Below are 25,230 nucleotides of genomic sequence, written 5' to 3' on the forward strand. Positions count from 1 at the left end.
TTCGGTAGGCTGAGCGCTGCAGTGCCATCAGCGTCTCTGTTGGTCCAGGTCATGATGGCGCTGTCAAACCACCTGAACGCCGTGGAGTCGGAGAAGCAGAAGCTGCGTGCGCAGGTCCGGCGTCTGTGCCAGGAGAACCAGTGGCTGCGGGACGAGCTGGCCAACACTCAGCAGAAGCTCCAGAAGAGCGAGCAGTCTGTGGCTCAGCTGGAGGAAGAGAAGAAGCACCTGGAATTCATGAATCAGCTGAAGAAGTACGACGACGACATCTCCCCTTCGGTGAGTGGTTCCACAGGAATGCGGGATTCACGGTACACCTTCCCCGGTGGTGGGCTCAGTGGAGCCAGCCATGCTGTCCTTTCCCCTCCGGAGCCTGCCTTTAACATGACCAGGGATTAACGGTCCTGGGCTGAGTCCCTGGGTGAGTCATATACATTCTCTTTGGAGTACTTTTCTCACATGTGTTTTTTTTGAACAATGGTTAGAAAATGGAAAAGTCCTTGGTAAATACAAAATAAATGTGTGAGGGCTGTCCCAGCTCGAGATCTGCTGGGCGCCCTTGGTGCTTCCTGTCAGCCCCCCGCCCAGCCCGCCGCTGGATGCACCATCAGCAGCGCCCGTCGTCCCCTGTTGTTGGGGCTTGGGATGCCTCTGTGGCTTGTGTTGGATCTTGGCTTTGTCTTTGAGATCCCCCCCCAACCCCAGCCACAGGGCACCGCTTGGTCCTTCTGCCCCCTTGCTCGTGTGTCTGCCTTGGTCTCTCTTGGGGTTCCTGGAATGTTGGGGCTCCCCGGGGTCTTGGTCCTTTTCTTCTTTTAGTGCTCTCTGGATTTTCATCCTAGTCTCTATTACTGTTGTTTCTGATTCAGTTAACTTTTTAGAAAAGTAACCTTTTTCACTTTGGAATGATTTTAGATTCACAGAAAAGTTGAAATGGTACTGTGAAGGAAAGTCCCATATACCCTTTACTCAGTTTCCCTGGGTCGGGAAGGTCCCCTGGAGAAGGACATGGCAACCCACTCTAGTACTCTTGCCTGGAGAATCCCATGGACGGAGGAGCCTGGTGGGCTACAGTCCATGGGGTCACAGAGTCAGACACGACTGAGCGAGTTTCTTTTCACTTTCAGTCTCCCTAGTGCTGCATCTTGTGTCTCCACAGCATGTGTCTGAGCTAACCCAGGCCGTGTCTGTCTCCAGAGAATGGCAGGCTGCACGGCTCAGACAGCAGACACTTGTTTCTCCTGCTTCTGGAAGCTGGAAATCTGAGCCTGAGCAGGGTGGCAGCTTTGTTGCAGTCTTGGTGAGGGCCTTCCTCCTGGTGTGTGCCGTCACACGGCCTCTTGGACCTGTTGTCTGCTCCTGGTGCTGTCACGGCACTGACGGCATCACGGTGGCCCCACCCTCAGGGCTGCGTCTGACCCACGTTACCCCCAGATAGCATCACATTGGGCTTTAGGGCTTCAGCATGTGGATTTGAGGCAGGTGGTGGGGGCAGACTTTCAGTCTGTAGCAGTGCGTGTGTTAGAAGTGGGAAGGCACCGCTGTTGCATCGCTGTGAACAAACCACAGCCTTTGTTTGAATCCCAGTCCTTCTTCAGTGCCCCTTCTCCACTCTAGGGTCCAGTCCAGGGTTTCACACTGTGTGTGGGGCTAAGGGTTGTTTACTGTCTCTATAGTTCTAGGCGTGATCACTACGTAATCTGTATGCTGTTGAGTTCTGCGTTTGTGTCTCCTGTCTGAGCCCGCATCCTGTCTGTTAGAATAGTTTGTGCATTGCACCAGCAGACCTGCACTTACTCTGTCTTAGCTTGGGCTGCCGTGCAAAATACCATGGACTAGGTGGCTTAAACCACAGACCATGAGTTTTGTCGTAGGTCTGGAAGTGGGGAATCAGAGATGAGGGTGCCAGCAGACCTGGTTTCTGGGGAGGACTCGTCCCTGCTTTCAGACAGCTGCCCTCTCACTGTGCTCTCACACCATGGGGTGGGGGCATGGCGCGGGGGGAGCTCGCTCTGGTGTCTCAGGGCCCGCACCAGGGCCGCAGCCTCGTGATGTTTCTAACCGGTTCCCTCCCAGAGCCCCGTCTCCAGATGCCGTCACGCAGGGTTGCGGCTTCGGCATGATTTGGGTCACGGTTGGTCCAGAGCGCCCTGTTTCATTAGACTTGCTGTACTTCTTTCTTGCATCTCTAAATCAGGAGCAGCTGATGTTTTGATTTAAAAGACACTCCTGTAGGCTGCTGTGGGAATAAGGATAGAGTAGCTGATTCACCTGGAAAACGAGGTAACACTGAGCAGCGGAAAGCTGCTCTCTCAGATTCAGAGACGTTTAAAACTTGGTATTTGGAAACATGTCTGGCTGGGAGCAGAGACGCAGTGAGCCAGCCCCGCCTCCCCTCTCAGGTGCTGCTGTGGTGATGCTCCTGCCCTGTCCTGCTCCTCCTCGAGCTGCCAGGGTACCTCACTAGCCCGAGGGGTCTTCTGTGGGGGCCAGGGCGACTCAGGAGGCTGAACGGGGTGCCGTGTCCCCTCTCCTCTGCAGCCCAGAGTCCATGTTCGCTCCTGATCTCTGCACAGTCGTCGGTGGCGCTTCCCACTCACCCAGGACCCCGCTCAGGACCACACGTCGCACGTGGTGGTCACGCCCCTTCAGTCATCTTTCATCGGGGACAGGTCCTTTCACAGGGAGAAGAAAGTCCGTCTTTGTCTTCCACGACGTTGGTGTTCTTGAAGAATATAGGCCAGTTACGTCACGAGTTGTCCCTCAGTTTGGATTTGTCTAGTGTTTCCTCATGAGTGTATTTGGATTGTGCGTCCTAGACGGGAGTGTTGGAAAAGTGGTGTGTGCCTCTCGGTGTCCTCTCCAGAGGAGCCTGGTGTCCGTCTGTGCCGGGATGACGCCGAGTTCTCACCGGGTTGAGCTGCTGTCTGTCCACCCCGCCATCTGATCACTTGTTACCTGCGGGCTCATCTTGGGGGGACACAGCCACAGGCTGTCACACTGCTCTTGGGGTCCCGTGTGGTGCTGGGTGGGGAGGGGGTGTCCGGCCCGCCAGTCCCGCAGTCCTCGGAGATCGGCCAGTTAATCACTTCCTTCCAAGCACGGCGAGAAAGCGCTCCCTGCTCCTTGCACTCCGGGGCCCGGGTGGCGGCTCGGACACAGGGGCGCTCGCGTGGGCTGTGTGCGGCTCCAGGCTGCACAGGCACTTTGAGTTCAGCCCGGCAGGCGTTCCACTCACTGCTCTTCCCTAAACCGATGGACAAAGCGAATTGTGGCTAATCCTAGATTTGATCTGGAAAGGGAACTGTCTTTTCTATTTCTAATTAAAATGAAATTTATGTCAAAGATATCCAGCGCAGCTTTTATAATATTTGTGAAAATAATACTGTCCTGGGTTGGTTTCACAGGAGGACAAAGACGCTGATTCCACCAAGGAACCTTTGGATGACCTCTTCCCAAATGATGACGACGAACCCGGTCAAGGAAGTGAGTTGGGAGTGGTGTGTGAGCGGCGGCCGGTGGGTGGGAGGTGGCCTCTCCTCTTGGGGGCTCTAAAGGGTGTGCACCACCAGTTCCCCGCGGTCTGGGTCCTCAGCGCGCAGAGGAGGGGGGGTCCTTCTGGGGCCGCGGCAGCCTGGCTGTGTGGTACAGGGGGCGGCAGCCCCTCAGCCGCCGCGGCAGGCTGCGGGGGACGCTGTGGTTGCGGGCCCCGCCGGCCTCCGCGTCTGAACGGGCCTCTCCCCGCAGTCCAGCAGCAGCACAGCAGCGCCGCAGCGGCCGCGCAGCAGGGCGGCTACGAGATCCCCGCGCGGCTACGCACCCTGCACAACCTGGTCATCCAGTACGCCTCGCAGGGCCGCTACGAGGTGGCCGTGCCGCTCTGCAAGCAGGCCCTGGAGGACCTGGAGAAGACCTCGGGCCACGACCACCCCGACGTGGCCACCATGCTGAACATCCTGGCCTTGGTGTACAGGTGAGTACTCTGCTTCTATCCTCTTCTCTTCACCTGGATGACGTTTTTAATGAACTTGCCCCAAGAATGTGTTTTTATAAACTGCTGTGAGCTGCTTCTCCAGCCTTACCATCCGTTTGTCTTCAGAACAGCCGGGGGTTCTCGTTCAGAACACGGAGCCGCTCTCTGGCAGGGGCATCACCCTGTAGAGCGGACGCTGCCTGGAGCGCCCAGGCCGGCCTCTTTCCCTCAGGCTGCACGAGACTGTTGGCTGTTTTTCCCCGCAGTGCTTGGTGTACCAGGCTCCCTGTGCCCAGAACAGCCCCCCGCTCCTCCTGCCTGTCTCCCCACCTCTCTGATCCCCGTCAGCTCTCCTTCCCGGCTCCAGGGCTCCGCGCCCGTCCCCTGTTGGCCCCGCCTCCCTTGACCCCGCCTCTCTCATAGCTCCTGCTCTGTTCTTGGCATGCTTGTTTGAATTTTGTCATCTCTTCTGGAATCCTGATTCCTTGAGGTTGAAGACCAGGTTCTCTGGTCTCTGCCTTGAGTTACATCCTTGAGCATGTTTCCTAACTGAGAAGCCCTTGATGAACTTACTGAATGAGGTTGAGTAGTTTGCCTGTGGCCTGGGGCAGTGGTCCACCAGAGCCCTTTGCTGAGCTGAGCTGAAATGGAGCAGGCCGGATGAGTGGGGACCTCAGGAGGGGCCGTCACTTCCAGGACAGGACTGGTCTGTGGCGGCCGCTCTGGCGTGGTGGATTTCAGGGAGCTGCATCCTGTTTCTTCACTAGCTTGATTGTTTACAGCTCAGCAGACATTTTTGAGACCCAAGTGTGTGTGTAAAACTTTGGGCTGGTTCTTGTGAGGCTGTACAGATGAACACATAACACCTGTTCTCAAGGAGAAACCAGGATACTGAATTGGAAGTCAGAAGTCAGTTTGCATCTCTGCTAAGTGGCCACTAGACTGAAGGTGTTGTCCGGAGCCCTTAGGTTTTCTGAGCCTCAGAGGGTTGCAGGGGTTGTGAAATGGGACGTTACGTGGCAGTGTGAATGAAATAGATAGCATCACCTAAATGTTTCTCAAGGAACTTAGAACCTTGTTTAGAGAATAGGCTGGTTATGTTCAGGTGTAGTTACAGAAGCAAGGAGACTGTCGTTAATAAAATAACACAGGCGTCGGGATTCCGCGGCAGTCCAGTGTTTAGTTGTCAGTGCTTTCACTGCCAGGGCCCAGGTTCAGTCCTTGGTCGGGGGACTAAAATCTCGCAGGCCTTGCAGCATTGCCAATTAATAATAAAATCACACAGAAGTGTTGATGGAATGGAGAGATGCCTTCTACTTGAGAGGATTGGGGAGGCCTAGTGGAGGGGTGCGAGTGCTTTCTGGGACCTTGCAGGATGTGTTGGGGACTTACTCCTGCTTCCCATGGGGCAGAGCAGCGGCAGTGTGGTGGGAGGAGGCGATGGGGCTGCAGGGCATGTGCTGGAACGTGCCTGTGCCCAGCGGCCGGGTCTCAGGAGAGAGATGTGGGGGACTGGAGCTCAGAGCGGCCTGTGGGCCAGGCTGCAGGGTCTGCTGGGGCTGGAGCTGGGCACCTGAGCGGGGCGCAGACAGGAGCCAGAGGGTCTGTGAAGAGACAGCAGTCAACCATCGAGAGAGAGAATGTTTTTGGCTAATCCTAGTTATTTTTATTGTGAACGAGTTAGGTGAAAAACGCATGTAGAACGTGACTGGGATTCGTTGTACGTAGAACGCATGGTCACATAGATGTGCTAGGAATTCGATGGCCTCTCTTTTCTCTTGGTACTGTAGTGTGAGAGTTTACTCATGTCAGCAAAATGTTTGGAAACAGCAGCTGCGTCTCTGTTGATATTGTATTCAATACTGAGTCCTAAAGCTGAACCGTAACTCACTATTTCAACTTTCTTCTATTAAGAGACATCTAATTTTAAGCTTTTTGGGGGAGGGGTATTAATATTATACTGATGAACATCTTTTGCTCAAGTTTTGCACAAAAGAGTTTGAATTTTTTTCAGTGTCGATTCCTGAGCGATACGAGTCTACACCTTACACGCTTCTTGATACAGATTGCCCAGGTGCTCAGGAAGGTGGTGTCCGCTCACCCTCAGCGACCGTCGCCAGCCTAGGGCGGGGCTGGTCATCTCCTGCTCTTTATTACAGAGACAGACAGCTTTGTGTGTTAATCTGTGTTCTGCGATTCTGCGTTTTTAGTCATTTGGGCCTTCTGTGAAAATTCTGTGATCTTGCCCACTTCTGTACTCGGATTTATTTTAATGCTGGCAAGGTGTGCATTGGTTTTCGTTTGAGTTTGAATTTTTGGATGGGCTTGTGGAATGCGTGCTGAGCCCCACCCCACCCCAACCGTTTCTGATTCAGCGGATGTGGGGAAGGGCCAGGTTTCTAACTGGTTCCAGCTGTGGTTTGGGGTTCTTGCTCTTGGTGTGACCGCCCTCTTGGCTGATTGATAGTCCCTGACATTTTACGACAGGTCATAGTCTCAGAGCAGCTCTCAGTATACCTTCTTCACCCCATTTCACTCACAACTGGAAGATGGCTGTGGCTGTTATATTTAACTGGGTCTGCTAGTTTTTGAAACACTGTTTCATACCTGCTGACTTTCACAGAAAGTTTGAGTCAGTTTAATATAAGATGTTAATAATATAACACAGTATAAGATGATAATGTAAGTTTAATATAAAAGAAAAACTTTAGTTACTCAGAGGAGTCAGCACCCTGTAAGGACCTGGAAGCTTCCGTCCTTCCGCAGGGCGGCGTGGGCAGAACCTCGCTGGGCGGCTGTCCTGGCGCTGGGGCAGCGTGTATGCTTAGTCTCTCTCACACGGCGCGTGACCGGTGTGCAGCCCGTCCATCGGTCGGTCGGTTGGTCACACTTAGGCCCCCGGGGCCGGGCTGGGCCCGAGCTGCTACTGTCTCCCCGTAGTCAGCGGGCCCCTCCGCCCCGCCCTGTGTCCGCGGGCACAGCCCTGTCTGTGTGCGCGCGTCGTCCTGAGCTGCTGCTTTGGCAAGTCATTGGCTTCTTAGGGCAGCTCTGTGAGTCCCGTCCTTCCTTGCAGTAGGCTGGTTGAGGAGGCCACGTGACATGCCAGGCCACGCGGCCTGCAGCCGGATCCGTTCTGCCTGCCTGCACGGTCTGTACGGCCACACTCACCTGTGCGGGCAGCGGGCACGTGCAGACCCCTCGGCACACGGGGCGGTATTGTCCCAGCGGTCTAGCTTAGCAGGCCCGATTCCCAGCTCTCCTTGCCAACGTGCTTGTTGAGGGAGTCTTTTCTCTCCTACATTAGGAGTGTTTTTAATAGTTTTAATAGCTAACTTTTAATTTTTTTCATAACTGAAACTTAATTTTTATTTCCTTAGTTCCAGAATTGCATTTCAAAAAGATGTAGTGAGCTGTGTCTAAACATATAATTGTGTGTTTTTTAATTTAGAGACCAGAATAAATATAAAGATGCAGCTAACCTACTGAACGATGCCTTGGCCATCCGTGAGAAAACTCTGGGCAAAGATCATCCTGCGGTTTGTATACTGGTTCTTCCATCCTTTTCAAATTTTACTGTCCCTAATACATTTTTTTTTACCCAACTCATTTCACTGTTAAACTCAACAGGGAAGATTTAAGAGCTGCCCTTTGACTGGCCGGCACAGGTAGGACTTCCTCGCTCGGAGCCAGTGGTGAGCTCCGTGTGGGTGACTCGCAGTTAGCAGGTTTCAGCGTGCACTTCTGTTGATCACCCACCTCAGATGGATCACGTACGGTGTTTTTGATCCTGAATCAAATTGCATGTACTTCTATAAATTTTTTCCTAAAAATTTTGTATTGTCTTTTTATTAAAATCTGGTTACATTTGCATATAGATCTATTTTGGTTGGTTTTGTGGCTTCCAAGTGAAATTTTAAAAAAGAATCAAGATCATATTGATTTGTGTAATGGCCTGTGGTGTTACTTTATGACCCACTGGACAGTGATGTTGCTCTCTCGCCTCTGAGTGAAGTCGGCTGGAGAGCACTTCCATCACGCACTGGGGATTGTGTGTGTGTGACGTCTGACGTCCCCTCCGCCTGGCGTTTACCGTTCTTCCTGGTTTCCTGTGTTGGTAGGTGGCAGCAACTCTGAACAACCTCGCAGTGCTCTATGGCAAAAGAGGGAAGTACAAAGAAGCCGAGCCGCTGTGTAAGAGAGCCCTGGAGATCAGAGAGAAGGTGCGCCCAGGATGGTCCTTGTTCGCGGAACACCACGCTTTATGCTTTTAAATAATTCACTCTACATTTTGAGATAGGACCATGGTGATACATCCTCACTGGCCATATACCAAAAATAAGCCCTTCATTCTGGTGTGCAGTCTGAGACACAGCCGATGGGCCCTGCCTGGGAGTCTTGGCGGGGTAGCGGTGCAGAGGGTGGAGCCTTGAGTTCTAGGCCCTTCCAGCCTGAGGCCTAGAGTGGCCTAAAGTGACTCGGCTGAGGAGGGAATTTCTGAGGCCTGGGAGTGCCAGGCATGGGGCATTTCATTTACAGTGGGGCACGTGCCTATCATGAAGACAAATGTGAAAATTAAACAGTCACCAAATATGCTTATAAAACTTAATGCAATAGCTTTTCTTTTGAGAACTAAAAAGTAACTCAGAACTAGAGATTCAGTCAGCGTCATGGATGTTTACTGTGAGTTAGTACAGTTTATAGTGATTAGGTATTTTAAAAATGGATCTTGTTAGTTTCCACAGTACTCCATATAACTGTGTATTCAAATGTTGCAGACACTGGGCAGGTCCACGCCATGATAATTTAATTTGTGTGTGTCATTGTTACCAAATGTTACCATATTATCAAATATTATTTATCATTGATATTGAGAGATTAATCATTTAATTTCGAGTCTTAATGGCGAGGACTTGGGGAAAAGAAAATGAGAAGAAGCTCATTATCAAATTATACAGGTCAAGTTTTGTCCATGCTGTCATTTGCGTGATATTTATTAAGAAATAAAATTATTTTTATTTTATTTTTTATTTATCCACTCAGGTTTTGAGTGGGCTGGGGTTAAAATCAGGGAGAACCACAGATGTATCACGTTGCGGATTATGAACTCTAGATGACGTTCTGTTAGGTTCTTTTGTGTTTATTTGCTCTCATTCACGCATCCGGCAAATGTTTATTGAGGACTTGGGGACCCTCACTTGGTTAGGGGTGATCATTTCGAATCAGCCACAGCCTCTTCCCTGGGCGCACGGCCCGCCAGGCAGACGCTGGCTTCTGGCCGAGAGCTCGGGGAGGGTGCAGAGCAGCAGCTCCTCCAGGCCTGGGGCTGGGGCTGTGCTGACGTGGCCTCCCGCCACCGCTCGGTCTGGAGCCGAGTCTCAGGGCTTCCCAGCCAGGGAGAAGAGGGCAGTGCAGAGGTCGGGAGAGGCGGCTGCCCAGGTAAGGGCACTGGGCAAGACCGAAGGCTTGTTCAGGTCCTGAGGGGGAAGTTCATGTTCATTCATCCACCTGTGTGCCAGCACCTTTGTAGGTGCTGAGGTAACATTGCATCTAGACACTGAGACAAAGCATTCTGAGGCTTGCATTTTAATAGGGGAGAGTCAGGCAATAAAGAACTAAATCGATAAAGGAGAGTTTTGAGTAGTGATACTAGCAAAGAAAGAAAAAAACGCAAGTGATGTGCTTGTGAGTTAACTGGGTGGGGACGGACTCACGGTTCCCTTAAATTGGATATAAGGAGGTCCCTTCTGAGGGGACCTGAGACCTGCAGGATGAGTTGTTGGTGGGAGTGGGGAGCTGGGTAGGGCTGGGAGAAGAGTGTCGTGTGTCTGGGACAGCACATTTGAGTGAAGTGTGAGGGGCCTGGTTTGTGATCACAGAATCTGGTTTTAAAGAGGGGATGCGTAGGATGTTAGTTGAGGAGCTGGGAGTTCCCTTTGAGGCTGTTCTTCACAGGAATGAGTGTAATCCCGTTAGAGTCAGGAAGGGCTGAGTGTGAATTTGGGCATGTTTAGAACTTGGCAGTCATGTTAGATAGCCTTTATAAAATCCAGTTTCTTCATCTTCAGAATGTCCATAATATTACCTACCATGTAGGATTATTGTAAGGATTCAAGACTCCAAAGCTTGGGAAGGAAATCAGCACAGCTTCCTCCCTCCCCCGAGAAGACGACTCAACAAAGGCTGGTTAAGTGATTTTTCTACTGTGTCGGTGGCTGTTTAAGTGTCATAAGCCTGGAAGCAAGGCGCAGTCCTCTTGATTCTTAGGAGGAGCCTTCTCGTGGCAGGGCAGGGACTGGGTTGGACGGTACCCTGTGAAACAACAAGTGTCTCTGATGCTACTTTTCATTCCTAGGTTTTGGGAAAGGACCACCCAGATGTCGCCAAGCAGTTAAATAACTTGGCTCTACTGTGCCAGAACCAGGGCAAGTACGAAGAAGTGGAATATTATTATCAGAGAGCCCTCGAGATCTACCAGACAAAACTGGGTCCTGATGACCCCAATGTGGCCAAAACAAAAAATAACCTGGTACGTTGACAGAAGGTCAGCTCTGTAGACAGATTCCTTTCTTCCTGAAGCTTCAGCACTGTTTCATAGTGTAACTGGTAGATGAGAATGTGTGCTTCCCTGACGTTTGAAGAGTAGTAAGTGCTTTTTTTATTTTAAGGCTTCCTGCTACCTGAAGCAAGGAAAATTCAAGCAAGCAGAAACCCTGTACAAAGAGATCCTCACTCGCGCACACGAAAGGGAGTTTGGTTCAGTGGATGGTAAGAGATGCACTTTTGTTTCTAAGCAGATGCAGCTGTAGGGTGTGTTAAACATAGGGATTTCCAGCTTAAAACTCAGTAATACCCAGGTCATCACAGTCTTGGGGATGGCCCACCTGCCTCACGTGTTTCCAGGTTGCCCTCACCCGAGTCTGCGCTTGCGTTAGGTACAGCCTGGATGCAGTAACTCCAGAGTTCCTCCCTGGAGTCCTTGGCTGCTTTCTTGAATTGTTCTGTGGTCCAGTGGTTCAGAGTGCCGGCAGGAACCCAGCAGCTCCAGCACCACCTGGGACCTGTCAGAAATGCAGATCCTCCGCCCGTCCCAGTCCTGCCGGACTGTCTGACGGCCGTAAGGAGCTGAGGCCTGTCTCCTTTATAGTCCTTAAAGTATTGTAGGTGCTTAATACACAGTTTTGGAATAAATATTTTGTCAGACTTTTAACTGCTCAGTAAAACAGTATCTGTATGTTACGTGAGGCATCTTTCCCCCTTCTGTGGCCGTGACAAGAGGGGTTGAGAATGTGGACAGTTGTTACCAGTGTGTTAGAAACCTTAGGATTCGTGGGGAAGAGGTATGGTTAATAAATACTTCCTTTTATGGAGAATTTCTGGAAAGCACTTTTGAAAACCTTTTGAGAAGTGTATTAGTTTTTCTCTGTCAGCAAGAGGAGCAGTAAGTCTGTTTTACTGCCAGAAGGTAGTAATGCCCCAGGCTTATCATTCTGGAAATGGACTCTGTCTGCCTCAGGCCCTTACTGGGTCACAGCTCACCTCCCCGGACTTCACGGTCCACAGGGAGCTTCCGTGTCGTGTCCTCTCACAGCAGAAGCCTTGCTGGGTTTGGGTTGATTCCAGGTCATCAGCTTAAGGCTGCTTCAGATAAGTTTTACTCAGGGAAGTGGTCTGCTAACTTCCCTGGTGATTGTAACTTCTCTCTACTGAAAGTAGTAGCATGGAGTCCAGTTACTTGGGTTCTAGTCAGAAGCGGTTTTTCGGTGCTTGGATTCACCCTGCACACAGATGTTAGGACAGAGGACAGAAAGCTGCAGGTGTGCCCGGAGGGGCCGCGGGGCGTGGCTCTCAGGCCACAGGCCTTTCCTCTGGTGCAGCACTGACGCGCACGACCCGGTTCCTTGTCAGGAAATCCAGTTCTCCTAACTGAGCTGGATTCTTGTCTGACAGTAGGATTAGATTAGTACATATAGCTAAAACGTCGGTAAACAACAGTGTTGGTTCAGTTCAGTCTCTCAGTTGTGGCCGACTCTTTGCAGCCCCATGGACTGCAGCACACCAGGCCTCCCTGTCCATCACCAACTCCAGAAGCTTGCTCAGACTCATGTCCATCGAGTCGGTGATGCCATCCAGGCATCTCATCCTCTGTTGTCCCCTTCTCCTCTTGCCTTCATTCTTTCCCAGCATCAGGGTCTTTTCCAGTGAGTCAGTTCTTTGCATCAGGTGGCCAAAGTGTTGGAGTTTCAGCTTCAGCAGTCCTTCCAATGAATATTCAGGACTGATCTTTCGGACTGACTGGTTTGGTCCCTGGCTGCCCAAGGGGCTCTCAGGAGTCTTCTCCAACACCACAGTTCAAAAGCATCAGTGCTTTGGCACTCAGCTTCCTTTATGGTCTATCTCTCACATCCATACATGACTACTGGAAAACCATAGCTTTGACTAGATGGACCTTTGTTGGCAAAGTAATGTCTCTGCTTTTTAATATGCTATCTAGGTTGGTCATAACTTTCCTTCCAAGGAGCAAGTATCTTAATTTCCTGGCTGCAGTCACCATCTGCAGTGATTTTTGGAGACCAGGAAAATAAAAGTCTGTTACTTTTTCCATTGTTTCCTCATCTATTTGCCATGAAGTGATGGGACTAGATTCCATGATCTTAGGTTTTTGAATGTTGAGTTTTCCCCTCTCCTCTTCCACTTTCATCAAAAGGCTGTTTAGGTCCTCTTCACTTTCTGCCATAAGGGTGGTGTCATCTGCATATCTGAGGTTATTGATATTTCTCCCGGAAATCTTGATTCCAGCTTGTGCTTCATTCAGCCAGGCATTTTGCCTGATGTATTCTGCATGTAAGTTTAATAAGAAGAGTGACAATATACAGCCTTGATGTACTCCTTTCCCAATTTGGAACCAGTCTGTTGTTCCATGTCCAGTTCTAACTGTTGCTTCCTGACCTGCATGCAGATTTCTCAGGAGGCAGGTAAGGTGGTCTGGTATTCCCATCTCTAAGAATTTTCCACAGTTTATTGTGCTGCACACAGTCAAAGAGTTTGTCATAGTCAATGAAGCAGAAATAGATGTTTTTCTGGATCTCTTGGTTTTTCAATGATCCATTGGATGTTGGCAGTTTGATATCTGGTTCCTCTGCCTTTTCTAAATCCAGCTTGAACATCTGGAAGTTCACATTCACGTACTGTTGAAGCCTGGCTTGGAGAATTTTGAGCATTATTTTGCTAGCATGTGAGATGAGTGCAATTGTGCGGTAGTTTGAAGTTTCTTTGGCATTGCCTTTCTTTGTGTTTGGAATGAAAACTGACCTTTTCCAGTCCTGTGGCCACTGCTGAGTTTTCCAAATTTGCTGGCATATTGAGTGCAGCAGTTTGGTCTCCTCGTGATGATAACAGCATCATCTTTTAAGATTTGAAATAGCTCAGCTAGAATTCTATCACATCCACTAGCTTTGTTTGTAGTGATGCTTCCTAAGACCCACTTGACTTTGCATTCCAGGATGTCTGGCTCTAGGTGAGTGATCATGGTTATCTGGGTCATTAAGACCTTTTTTGTATAGTTTTTCTGTGTATTCTTGCCACTTCTTCTTAATATTTTCTGCTTCTGTTAGGTCCATACCATTTCTGTCCTTTATTGGGCCCATCTTTGCATGACATGTTCCCTTGGTATCTCTCATTTTCTTGAAGAGATCTCTAGTCTTTCCCATTCTATTGTTTTCCTCTATTTCTTTGCATTGATTGCTGAGGCAGGCTTCCTTATCTCTCCTTGCTGTTCTTTGGAACTCTGCATTCAAATGGGAATATCTTTCCTTTTCTCCTTTGCATTTGGCTTTTCTTCTTTTCTCAGCTATTTGTAAGGCCTCCTCAGACAACCATTTTGCCTTTTTGCATTTCTTCTTCTTGGGATGGTTTTGATCATCACCTCCTGTACACTGTTAAAACCTCCATCCATAGTTTTTCAGGCACCCTATCTATCAGACCTGATCCCTTGAATCTATTTGTCACTTCCATTGTATAATCGTAAAGAATTTGATTTAGGTCATACATGAATGGCCTAGTGGTTTTCCCTACTTTCTTCAATTGAAGTCTGAATTTGGCAATAAGGAGTTCATGATCTGAGCCACAGTCAGCTCCTGGTCTTGTTTTTGCCAACTGTATAGAGCTTCTCCATCTTGGCTGTAAAGAATATAATCAGTCTGTTTTCAATATTGACCTTCTGGTGATGTCCATGTGTAGAGTTGTCCCTTGTGTTGTTGGAAGAGGGTTTTTGCTATGACCAGTGCGTTCTCTTGGCAAAACTGTTCGCCTTTGCCCTGCTTCATTTTGTACTCCAAGGCCAAACTTGCCTGTTACTCCAGGTATCTCTTGACTTTCTGCTTTTGCATTCCAGTCCCCTATGATGAAAAGGACATCTTTTTTTGGTGTTAAGTTGTAGAAAGTCTTGTAGGTCTTCATAGACTCGTTCAACTTCAAGTTCAGCGTTAGTGGTTGGGGCATAGACTTGGATTACCGTGATACTGAATAGTTTGCCTTGGAAACGAACAGAGATCATTCTGTCATTTTTGAGATTGCACCCAGGTACTGCATTTTGGACTCCTTTGTTGACTAGGAGGGATACTCCGTTTCTTCTAAGGGATTCTTGCCCACAGTAGTAGATATAATGGTCATCTGAATTAAATTTACCCATTCCGGTCGACTTTAGTTCACTGAATCCTAAAATAGCCATATTCACTCTTACCATTCTGTTTGACAATGTCCAGTTTACCTGGATTCATGGACCTAACATTCCAGGTTCCTGAGCAATATTCTTTACAGCCACATCCACAGCTGGGCGTTGTTTTCGTTTGGCGCCATCTCTTCATTCTTTCTGGAGTTATTTCTCCACTGATCCCTTGTAGCATATTGGGCACCTACCGACATGGGGAGTTCATCTTTCAGTGTCATATCTTGTTGCCTTTTTATACTGTTCATGGGGTTCTTAAGGCAAGAATACTGCTGTGTCAGTAAGTTTTAAATACTGTTCAGTCTTTTTTTTTTTTAAATTGAGATTTAAAATATTTTTTCAAATATTTAAACAGTTTTTGTGCCAGCACCCCTAACTGAATAATCCATCTATTCCCACCACTAAGTCTTAAGGTCATATTGGTCATATTCTAAATTCTTTATCAAGTCAGGGGTTTTATTGCTGTTGTTAATGGTGGGGGTGGTTTTTGTATTGAACTGTTTCTTTCCACTGATGCAGATACTGATTCTTGTGCCAGTTACACATCTTCTTGGCTGTTGTGGTTTGAAGTGAGGCAGGCGTGGGAGGGGGTGAAGGTAGAATATGTGATGTGTCAAGGGCTCTCTGATTAATCTCTGCTTTCAAAATTTCCTGGGCTGGTCTCACTTTGTTTTTTTGCTTTATTTTTTAAGTTGAAGTATAGATTTAAAATGTTAATTACTGCTTTGCAACAAAATGATTCAGTTATGAACATATATACATTCTTCTTAAAGTATCTTTCCCACTGTGGTTTATCACAAGATCTTTCAGCCTCTGTGCTGTTCAGTAGGGCCTTGCGGTTTGTCCATCCTCTCTGTGATCATTTATGCCTGCTGGCCCTGGCCTCCCTCTCCGCTTTCCCCCAGCCCATCAGCAGCTCCCAGGCTGTCCTGTCTGTGAGTCTTGTTTCTGTTTCATAGATAGGTTCGTTTGTGTCATAAATTAGATTCTGGGTGGTATCGTATGGTATTTGTCTCTCTCTTTCTGACTTACTTCACTTAGTACGACCCGCTCTAGTTGCATCCGTGTTGCTGCAAATGGCATTATTTCATTCTTTATTTTTCTAATGACTGAGTAGTATTCCATTGTATAGATGTCATCCATTCATTTGTTGATGGACATTAGGTTTGTTTCCAGGTTTTGGCTGCTGTAAAAAGTGCTGCTCCGAACACAGGGGTGCATGTATCTTTTTGAAACGAGCTTTCTCTGGGTATGTGGCACGGAGCGGAATTGCGGATCTCACGGCGACTCTTCAGTTTTCTGAGAAACCCCCATACTGTTTTCTGAAGCAGCTGCACCAACTTACACTCACGCCAGCCGTGTTGGAGGGTCCTTTTCTCCTCACCCTCTCCAACGCGTCCTTTTGTAAACTTCAATGATGGCCATTCTGACAGGTGTGAGGTGGTACCTCATTGTAGTTTTGATTTGCACAGCTCTAATAATTAGTGACGTTGAGCATCTTCTCATGTGCCTGTTGCTTATCTCTATGTCGTCTTTGGAGAAATGTCTGTTTAGGTCTTCTGACCATTTTTTGATTGGGTTGTTTGTTCTTTTTTGTGTTGCTGAATTGTGAGAGCTGTTTGTATATTTTGGAGATTAATCCCTTGTCAGTTGCAGCCTTTGCAAATATTTTCTTCCATTCTATAGATTGTCTTTAATTTTGTTTATGGTTTCCTTTTCTGTGCAAGTATTCACTCTTTTAAAACCAGTATTTAAAACTAGCTTTACTCTTCTCCTATAACATGCCAAATAATCATGATAGTAGTTAACCATGTACACTAGTCTTTCAATGAAAAAAAGTTGAAATTTGTAATGTTACTTTTCTTAGCAGTTCTGTGAAGTGGGTCACACCTTACTCCATTTTAGGAGCAAGGACCCTGCAGGCTAAGTGCTTCTCCCAGATCAGGAAGTTATGAGTGGTTGGATTGGGTGGGGACACAGGTCTTGTTCTCCAGAGCCTGAAATACGTCCTCATTGCAGGAAACCTCAAAAATAAGTGCAGAGACGGGAACAGGAGAATCACTGTCATTTCATTGCCCGGATACATCTTTTAATGTTTTTAGTGTCTCTCCTTCCTTTTTTCTTATTGATTTGTGTAGTTGAAGCAAGACTTTACATGTAATCACATCTACTGATTATTTTCCTTTATGCTAGTAGCTTAAGCATGTTTCATGTCATAACCTTCACTTGTAAGACTGCTTGCCTGCTTGTTGGGGTACATTAGTTGTTTGGAAGTTTTGGGTGAATGGTATGTGTCAGCATTCTCAAAAGTTAAGAAAAATTTAAAGGAATGTTGATTTATAATTTTTTCACTTTTTCTCTCAACATCTTACTACTTGGACTTTGTTTAATGTTAGGTTCCTCAAATTCTAAATGGTCCAAGTGTTATGTGAAGATTCTAGCATTGAAAATTTTCCTATAGGGTTTTTTACCTAAGCTCCACGGGGAGACTGGCCTACTAAGAAACATACCTTCTCTCTGCTAAAGACTGCGCCCTGGAGCCTGAGCAGAGGAGCTGTACAACCCCAGATGTGCTAGGATCAGGATTGCTGTAGACATTCAGCTTGGCTTGTGTTGAGGGAACTCTTAATAGCTTCTGCAGCTCGCTAGGAGCACGGTTTTGGCCCGGCTGGGAAAGAGGCTAGAAAACAAAACACACATCATCAAATAGCCCACAGTAGACAATATCACTCTCACGCCTCACAGTTAGGTGCTGGAGAACTCAGGTCATTTCTTTTTTATCTGTGAATCCCCAGCTCTCAGAAAATAGTAGGCGTTCAGTAAATGTTTGGAGAAACAAGTCGGTGAATAACAGGAAGTTTCCTTATAAGGACGTGAGCATTTATCTCTGTTTTTGAAAGTTTCCTCTCTGTCTAGGTAGGCACCTTTGATTCCGTGCCTTCTGTTCACAGAATGGCGCGTAAATGGTCATTTCCTTCTTATTTCTTGGGTCTGGTTCTGCCGTCAGAGTCCTTTTTCTCCAGTGTGATGCCTAGTCCGTTCTTGTTGTGAAAAGTAATATCTGAGAAGGGTCATGTGGAAAACAAAACAGAAACCTTGCAGACGCTGGAACTTGACAACTTCTACGTAGCGGACTCGGTTACGCCTCGATTCATAGCATGTTATTTTTTCTTCCATAGATGAAAATAAACCCATTTGGATGCATGCTGAGGAGAGAGAAGAATGCAAAGTAAGAACACATTATTTTGTGAAGTTTTCTAAACTGAATATATTGCTTGATAATTATCTACTTGAAATTCTTTGTTGCAATTTAGGGAAAGCAGAAGGATGGGACGTCTTTTGGAGAGTACGGTGGCTGGTACAAGGCCTGCAAGGTTGACAGGTGCGTCTGCTTGCCTGGGAAACAGACACTCAGCTGTGGGAGGCGCTGATGCTTCAAAGGCAGCCTGTCAACCACGTCATGTGTAAAGTTCCTCAAGGTGATGTGGCTGCACAGGCCCTTATTTTCCCCCAGGTTCCAATAAAACTCCATAACTTTGTAAGTAAGATAATTTGCGTATACAGAACCCACCTTAATGTGATGCCATGGGCAAAAGCATGGGCCCTGTTCATTAACGCTGAGTCTTAAGACTAGCTCCCAGGTGGCGGGAGGAGAGATGGCTAAGCGGGGACACAGCCTTTAAGGCCGTAGGGCAGATTCGCAGGAGCAGGCCGGCAGCCCTGCGGAGCTAGCACTCTGCAGCTGTTCCAGGCGCACACCCCGTCCCCCACGGCCTCCGGGCCTCCCGTCTGCAGAGGGCGGTGTGGCTCCTCCAGCATCAGCCCGCCAGCCTGGCCCAGTGCGGTTTCCTCTTCTGACCGGAACACTTTTCTTGTCAGTAGTCTCTTCCTGTTTTAACTTTCACGTATTCTCTAAGACTCAGTTTACTAGTCTTCTGTTACTATTTCAGGAAAACTCTTTTTATTCTGAATCCCTAGTTTGGAATAAATATCCTTCCTCTGACTCCCCATAGCACTTACCATAATTTCTGAATTTCACATGCTTTCTCCCAGTACGTGTAAATTGTCTGAAAACATGGAGTATAGCTGCTTTATCATTTACTTAAAACTATTTATTGTATCCTTTTTGCTGCATTGGGTCTTGGTTGCAGCACACATGGGGTCTTTTTGTATCTGCAGTGTCTTTTTGCGGCACAGATTCTCTAGTTGTGGCCCTCCGCCCTAGTTGCAGTGCAGCATGTGGGATCTAGTTCCCTGACCAAGGATCGAACGTAGACCCCGTGCACTGGAGGTGCAGAGTCCTGGCCCCTGGACCACCGGGGAGTTCCCAGCTTATTTCTAAAGCTCCTGTCATCAGTAAGAGAACAATCCCCTGGAGCATATCTGTAGTAAAATGAGCTAGATTTATTTCTCATTTGTTAACGAGACTGCTCTGTCAGCAGCACAGAAACACACCGTCTGTGTCCACGCTGCTTGGTCTTCTTTTGCACACACAGCCGTCATTCTTTGACTCCCGTCCTGCTGGTGATGAGTTTTGGATTTGCGCTGTTTCCCCTCTCCTTGCAGCGGGAAAGGAGAAGGTGGAGGGCAGCGCTGGAACGTGTGTCCTCTGCACTGCCTGGCACAGTCAGCTCTGCTTCCAGGGGACGCCTGATGGTCACTGGACAGACCCAGCACAGACCTTCCTGCTGAGACTGCCCAGTAGGCTGTGTGAGCGGAAAGAGCTCCGGGGTTTGTCCCACCAGCCGCGGGGCTCAGTGCGGTAGGCAGGGCATGCTTGAGTTAGAAGAGCCTTGTAGGATTTTACGGGTGAAAAGTAGCGCAGACGTTTAGCTTCAGCCCGACGACAGCGCGTTTGTCCGCAGGCGGAGGGCTGCTGCTGGCGGCCGCTCCGGGGCGCGCACTGCGTCAGCCTGCGCCTTGTGTGCTTTCTTACAGTCCGACTGTCACCACGACTTTAAAAAACCTCGGGGCGCTTTACAGACGGCAAGGCAAATTTGAAGCTGCGGAAACACTGGAAGAAGCAGCCATGAGGTCTCGTAAACAGGTCAGTTAGCAGCCTTCTGCTTATAGCTTTGAGTTTGATTCTGTTTTATGAGACTTGTTGAAATACTGACTTAGAGAGAGGAAACATTTCCTGTTTTAGTTTGTACAAATAAAATCGGGTTGCTCAAGTGAGGTGAACGTGACACCACGGGCACCAGCTGCAGAAGCAGGAGTCAGAGCCGCCAGAGTCAGCACCGTCTGTGCCTTTGGGGACGTTGTCAGGAAGACAAAAGGCGTCACGGAGTGGGTGGACGGGTTTGCAGACCACATCTCTGATGCGGTCCAACATCCAGAATGTATAAGAACAAAACGACCAGCTCATGAAGAAATAAACACAGGCCCCAAGCCGACATTTCTCTGAAGATGCCGCACAGCCGCCACCAGCACATGGAAGGACGCTCCAGGTCGTCAGTCATCGGGGAGGCGCGTGCAGACGCGGCGAGGCACCGCTTCACACCCTCTAGGGTGGCTGGCAGGAAAAACAGCAGAAGTAGCAGGTGTTGAGGACTGCAGCCCTGCTGACGGCTGGTGGGGACGTGGACGGCCCAGCTGCCTGCCAGAGAGGACGGTTGGGAGGGTCCTCCAGGAGTGAGGCCTGGAGCTCCTGTCTGACCCTGGGCGCCCGCTCCTGGCGCCTGCCCGAGAGGGCAGCCGGGTGCCGAGGCAGATGCTGCTGGTTCCCCTTCCTCTGCGCTGTGTTCTGTGCAGCTGCTGAGTCAGCGAGTGGTGAAGCCCTGCTCCTGGGAGGCACAGTCAGGCTGCTGCAAGTCTCTGGTCACACTTCGTCACCAGATCAGCACGGAGCTTGTCTGCACTGCTTCTGTCCAAGGACACCCTCTGTAGTGTCTGTCGTTGACTCGTTAATGTTGACGTCATGGCCGGCAGCATAACTCCTGCCTGAAGGGAGCTCATCTCCACAAGGCGCGTGCCCGCCTTCTCGTGTAAGCTCAGGTCTCCAGAGGACACCTGAGCACCACTCGAGGGGCCACCGACCAAAATGTGGACAACATGGTTCTGAGTGCCTCAGACTGGGGGAAGGACGTTGTCTATAGCATGAGATGAAGCAGGAAAGCAGTGTCGCCTTGTTCCGTCTTAGTGGGGATGTGCACGTCAACTGACCTGAATTTTCCTCCACTGTCTGTGTGTCTGTGAACCCCCACGGAAGCACTGAGAGTGTTGATTTGGGATGACAGATCCATTTTGGCCGGTAGGTGAATTGGCAGGTGTGGCCTCCGTGAGTGATGAGGAAATACGTTCATGGCAGCGTTGGTTTCAGTAGGTTGAATGTCCAGACAGCTGCACGTTCATCGATGGATGAATGGATACACCGTGTGGTATATTTATGCGATGGAATGTTATTTGGAAATAAAAAGGACTACTGAAGCACTTTGCTTCATCATCTGAGGTGTTTTAGTTACGCTGAAACACGGTGTGTAGGGAACTTAAAGGAGAAGGCTTGCTTACTGCCCTTTAGTTACCCGTTTTCAGAGTTAAGAGGGTAATATGTTACTATATACGTGTACAGGTATAAAGATGGCAGGTTTTGTTTTCTGTTTTTAGGCCTGGAGGGGCTCATGTGGTTTTTCCCCCAGAATGGTATATGTGTAGGCTGTCATGCAGTTGTTGGTTTATGGCGACTTTCGGGCTGGGGTTAAAGTTACCCATCAAAATTCTGTGCAGAGGGATTAGGGAAGGCCCAGCCGAGGGCCTGGCCGTGATCCTCTCCCTGCCGGTGCCCCCGCGGGAGCCCCTCTGTCACCCTTCCTGGGTCTCCGACTGAGGGGCTGCTGTTCTGGGAAGGGGCTCTGAGCACGCGCCCTGGGGGTGTGCGGCCTGGGCTTCTGGCTCTCCGTCTGCGATGCCCCTTCATCGTCGGGCCTTGCTGTGAACCAGCACCGCATAGTGTTACCAGCCAGCAGCGTTGAGTCTGGAGCTGAGCTGCAGGCGTTTGAAGAAGGGGTTGCCAGTGCTTTGCTGAGAACGGCCTCTCCTGACAGGAGGGCCAGGGTCCACTTCCCTGTGGACGTCACCGCAGCCTGTGGTCTGTTTGGGGCTGTGCCCCTTGAGGAGGAAACTGTGAGGGTCAGCGGAGGGATGGTGTTTGCGTGCGCTGTCTGGGTGGGAGCTTCATCTGGAACTTCAGACGGGCTGTGCCTGCTCATCCGGTGGCTCTGGGGTGCACGTGGGAAGCCCGCTGCCAGGCGCTGGCGCAGGGACCTACATGCAGGTGTGCGCGGGTGGTCCTGAGGGTAAGGTGCATGGCCTCTGCTTCCCGTCTCAGGAGCAGGAGTTTGCCCTGAAAATGCTGTTCATAAGCCAGGGGCTGATTTCTTAAAATGCTGTACTGAGAACAGTGTAACCCATGAGTCTTCACCCTGTACTTTGGAGGTGCGGAACACCGAGCCCTTGGCGTTACACTGTTAGAAACTGGGCATTTCCCCAGCATCTCACGATGAAACTTCCCAGACGTGGAGGAGAGACGTTGTCCCCGTGTGCTCACCAGCTGGACCGAGTCATGAGCGTCTCGCCCCCATCTGTCCTTCAGTCCTTTTGTTGGGATGCCTTTCACAGTTGTAAACCTCAGTACACTTCCTTCTGAATACTTCAGCGTGCACCTCACTGCCCGGAGCTCAGTATTCGTTCACAGTGTTTTAAAATTTGAGGTAAAAATCTACGTACGGTGGAATGTAAAGTCTGTATGTTCTTAAGAATCCCTGTTCTCACTTACCCTCCAATGTTTCAGAGCTTTTCCCCGCTAATACATGTTTAGTCATCCCAGAAATCCACAATAGGCTCAAAATTAGAGTCAGAAGGTCAGCGTGGCAGAGTCCCGGGATGCGTGGAGGGCAGAGAAGGCTGGTGCAGCAATTCAGCGAGAGGAAAATCGCTTCCCCCACACCGGCCTCTGAAGCTGGCGGCCATCTTCCCCGGGAACGCACAGACAAACCCACAGCACAGGGTTGGTAGGAGGAGAGGAGATCGACAGAGATCAAGCCCTGAGCATCTGGAGTGGGGCGCTGACTCCAGGAGCCTAGACCACCGGAGAACGCTCCCTGGGGCGCATCAGGCAGTGGGAACTCACACAGGAGACCACTTGAACACATCACCCGGATCCCCCAACCACCAGCAGCGCCCTGTGCAGGACGCCTCATCTAAACAGCAAACAAAACAAAAACACAAACTGAGTCATCAGCAGACAGGATTACCACCTCACGCAACCTTGCCCAGCAGAGGAAAAACAAACAAAAAACTCAGCACGAATCTCACCCTGTACGAAGCTTGCACAAACCACGGGGCCAACCACATGAGGGCAGAAACCAAAAGGAAGAGAGAGCTCAGCTCTGAAGCCTGGGAAAAGGAGACCTCAAATACAGTAAGTTAAAAAAAACAAAAAGAATGTAAAGGCAGAGAAATACTACCCAAATGAAGGAACAAACTAGAAACACAGAAATCGAAATAAATGAAGAGGAAATAGGCAAACTCCCTGAAAAAGAATTCAGAATAATGATAGTAAAGATGATCAAAAACCTTGAAAACCAAATGGAGAAAAATGCAAGAATCAATTAACAGAAACCTCAAAGAATTAAAGAATAAATATACAGAGACAAACCGCACAATTACTGAAGTTAAAAATATTCTAGAAGGAATCAATAGTAGAATACTGTAGAGTATTAGTAGAATATTGTAGAATAATAGTAGAAGCAGAAGAACGAATCAGTGAGCTGAAAGATAAAATGGTGGAAATAACTTCTGAAGAGCAGAATAAAGTAAAAAGAATGAAAAGAACTGAGGATAGTTTCAGAGACCTCTGGGACAGTATCAAACGCACTAACGTTTGAATTACAGGGGTCCCAGAAGAAGAAGAGAAAAAGAAGGGGTATGAGAAAATTTTTGAAGAGGTGACAGTTGAGTATTTCCCCAACATGGAAAAGGAAATAGTCAGTCAGGTCTTAAGAGGTGCAGAGTCCCATACAGGATAAACCCAAGGAGAAACACACCAAGACACATACTAATCAAACTAACAAAGACTGAACACCAAGAAAGAATATTAAAAACTGCAAGGGAAAAGCAACAAGTAACATACAAGGGAAACCCCATACGCTTAACAGCTGATCTTTCAGCAGAAACTGCAGGCCAGAAGGGAATGGCAGGGTATATTTAACCTACTGAAAGGGGAATATCTACAACCAAGATTACTGTACCTGGCACGGATCTCATTCACAATTGATGGAGAAATAAAAAGCTTTTCAGACAAGCAAAAGTTAAGAGAATTCAGTACCACCAAACAGCTTTACAGTAAATGTTAGAGGGACTGATATGGTCAGGAAGCACAAGAGAAGGGAAGGATCTACAAAATCAGCCCCAACAATCAGGAAAATGGCAATAGGAACATATGTATCAGTAATGACTTTAAATGTAGATTGATTAAATGCTCCAACCAAAAGACACAGACTGGCTGAATGGATACAAAAACAAGACCCATATATATGCTGTTGACTAGAAACCCACTTCAGACCTAAAGACACATATAGACTGAAAGTGAGAAGATGGAAAAATACATTCCATGCAAATGGGAAGCAAAAGAAAGCTGGAGTAGCAATCCTCATATCAAACAAAATAGACCTTAAAATAAAGAAGATTACAAGAAGATTACAAGAGATAGGAAGGACACTGCATAATGATCAAGTCATCAATCCAGGAGGAAGACATGACAACTGTAAATATCTATGCGCCCAACATAGGAGCACCTCAGTACATAGGACAAACACTAACAGACATAAAAGGAGAAACTGATAGTAACAATAATAGTAGGAGATTTTAACCACCCCGCTCACACCAATAGACGGATCATCCAAACAAAAGTAATAAGGAAACACAGGTCTTAAATGATGCGTTAGATGAGATGGATCTCATTGATATCTTTTAGACATTCCATCCAAATGCAGAAGAATACACCTTCTCAAGTGCACATGGATATTCTCCAGGATAGACCACATCTTGGGTCACAAATCAAACATCAGTAAATTTAAGAAAATTGCCATAAAAAGGAACGCATTTGAGCCAGTTTTAATGAGGTGGATGAATCTAGAACCTATTATATACAGTGAAATAAGTCAGAAAGAGAAAGATAAATATCGTATTCTAACGCATATATACGTGATCTAGAAAAATGGTACTGAAGAATTTATTTACAGGGCAGAAGGCAATGGCAACCCACTCCAGTACTCTTGCCTGGAAAATCCCATGGACGGAGGAGCCTGGTGGGCTGCAGTCCATGGGGTCGCTAAGAGTCTGACATGACTGAGCTACTTCACTTTCACTTTTCACTTTCACGCGTTGGAGAAGGAAATGGCAACCCACTCCAGTGTTCTTGCCTGGAGAATCCCAGGGACGCAGGAACCTGGTAGGCTGCCCTCTATGGGGTCGCACAGAGTCGGACATGACTGAAGACTTAGCAGTGGAGAAACAGACGTAGAGAATAGACTTA

At 48.4% G+C, this 25,230-nt stretch overlaps 1 protein-coding gene across 13 annotated transcripts in view; it reads left to right on the top strand.

Moving 5' to 3' along the window:
• KLC1 (kinesin light chain 1) overlaps positions 1 to 25,230 on the top strand; it is a 63,566-nt gene that overhangs the window by 22,491 nt on the left and 15,845 nt on the right. For all 13 annotated transcript variants that reach the window (XM_043921723.1, XM_043921724.1, XM_043921720.1 and 10 more), the window contains 10 exons: positions 49 to 279; positions 3,408 to 3,486; positions 3,748 to 3,973; positions 7,422 to 7,509; positions 8,092 to 8,193; positions 10,326 to 10,499; positions 10,639 to 10,738; positions 17,876 to 17,925; positions 18,011 to 18,078; positions 19,635 to 19,743. In XM_043921723.1, coding sequence (XP_043777658.1) covers positions 49 to 279; positions 3,408 to 3,486; positions 3,748 to 3,973; positions 7,422 to 7,509; positions 8,092 to 8,193; positions 10,326 to 10,499; positions 10,639 to 10,738; positions 17,876 to 17,925; positions 18,011 to 18,078; positions 19,635 to 19,743 — 1,227 coding nt within the window. The remainder of the gene's footprint in view (positions 1 to 48; positions 280 to 3,407; positions 3,487 to 3,747; positions 3,974 to 7,421; positions 7,510 to 8,091; positions 8,194 to 10,325; positions 10,500 to 10,638; positions 10,739 to 17,875; positions 17,926 to 18,010; positions 18,079 to 19,634; positions 19,744 to 25,230) is intronic.

Source organism: Cervus elaphus, chromosome 13 (assembly GCF_910594005.1).
Source record: "Cervus elaphus chromosome 13, mCerEla1.1, whole genome shotgun sequence".
NCBI classification, from domain to species: Eukaryota; Metazoa; Chordata; class Mammalia; order Artiodactyla; family Cervidae; genus Cervus; species Cervus elaphus.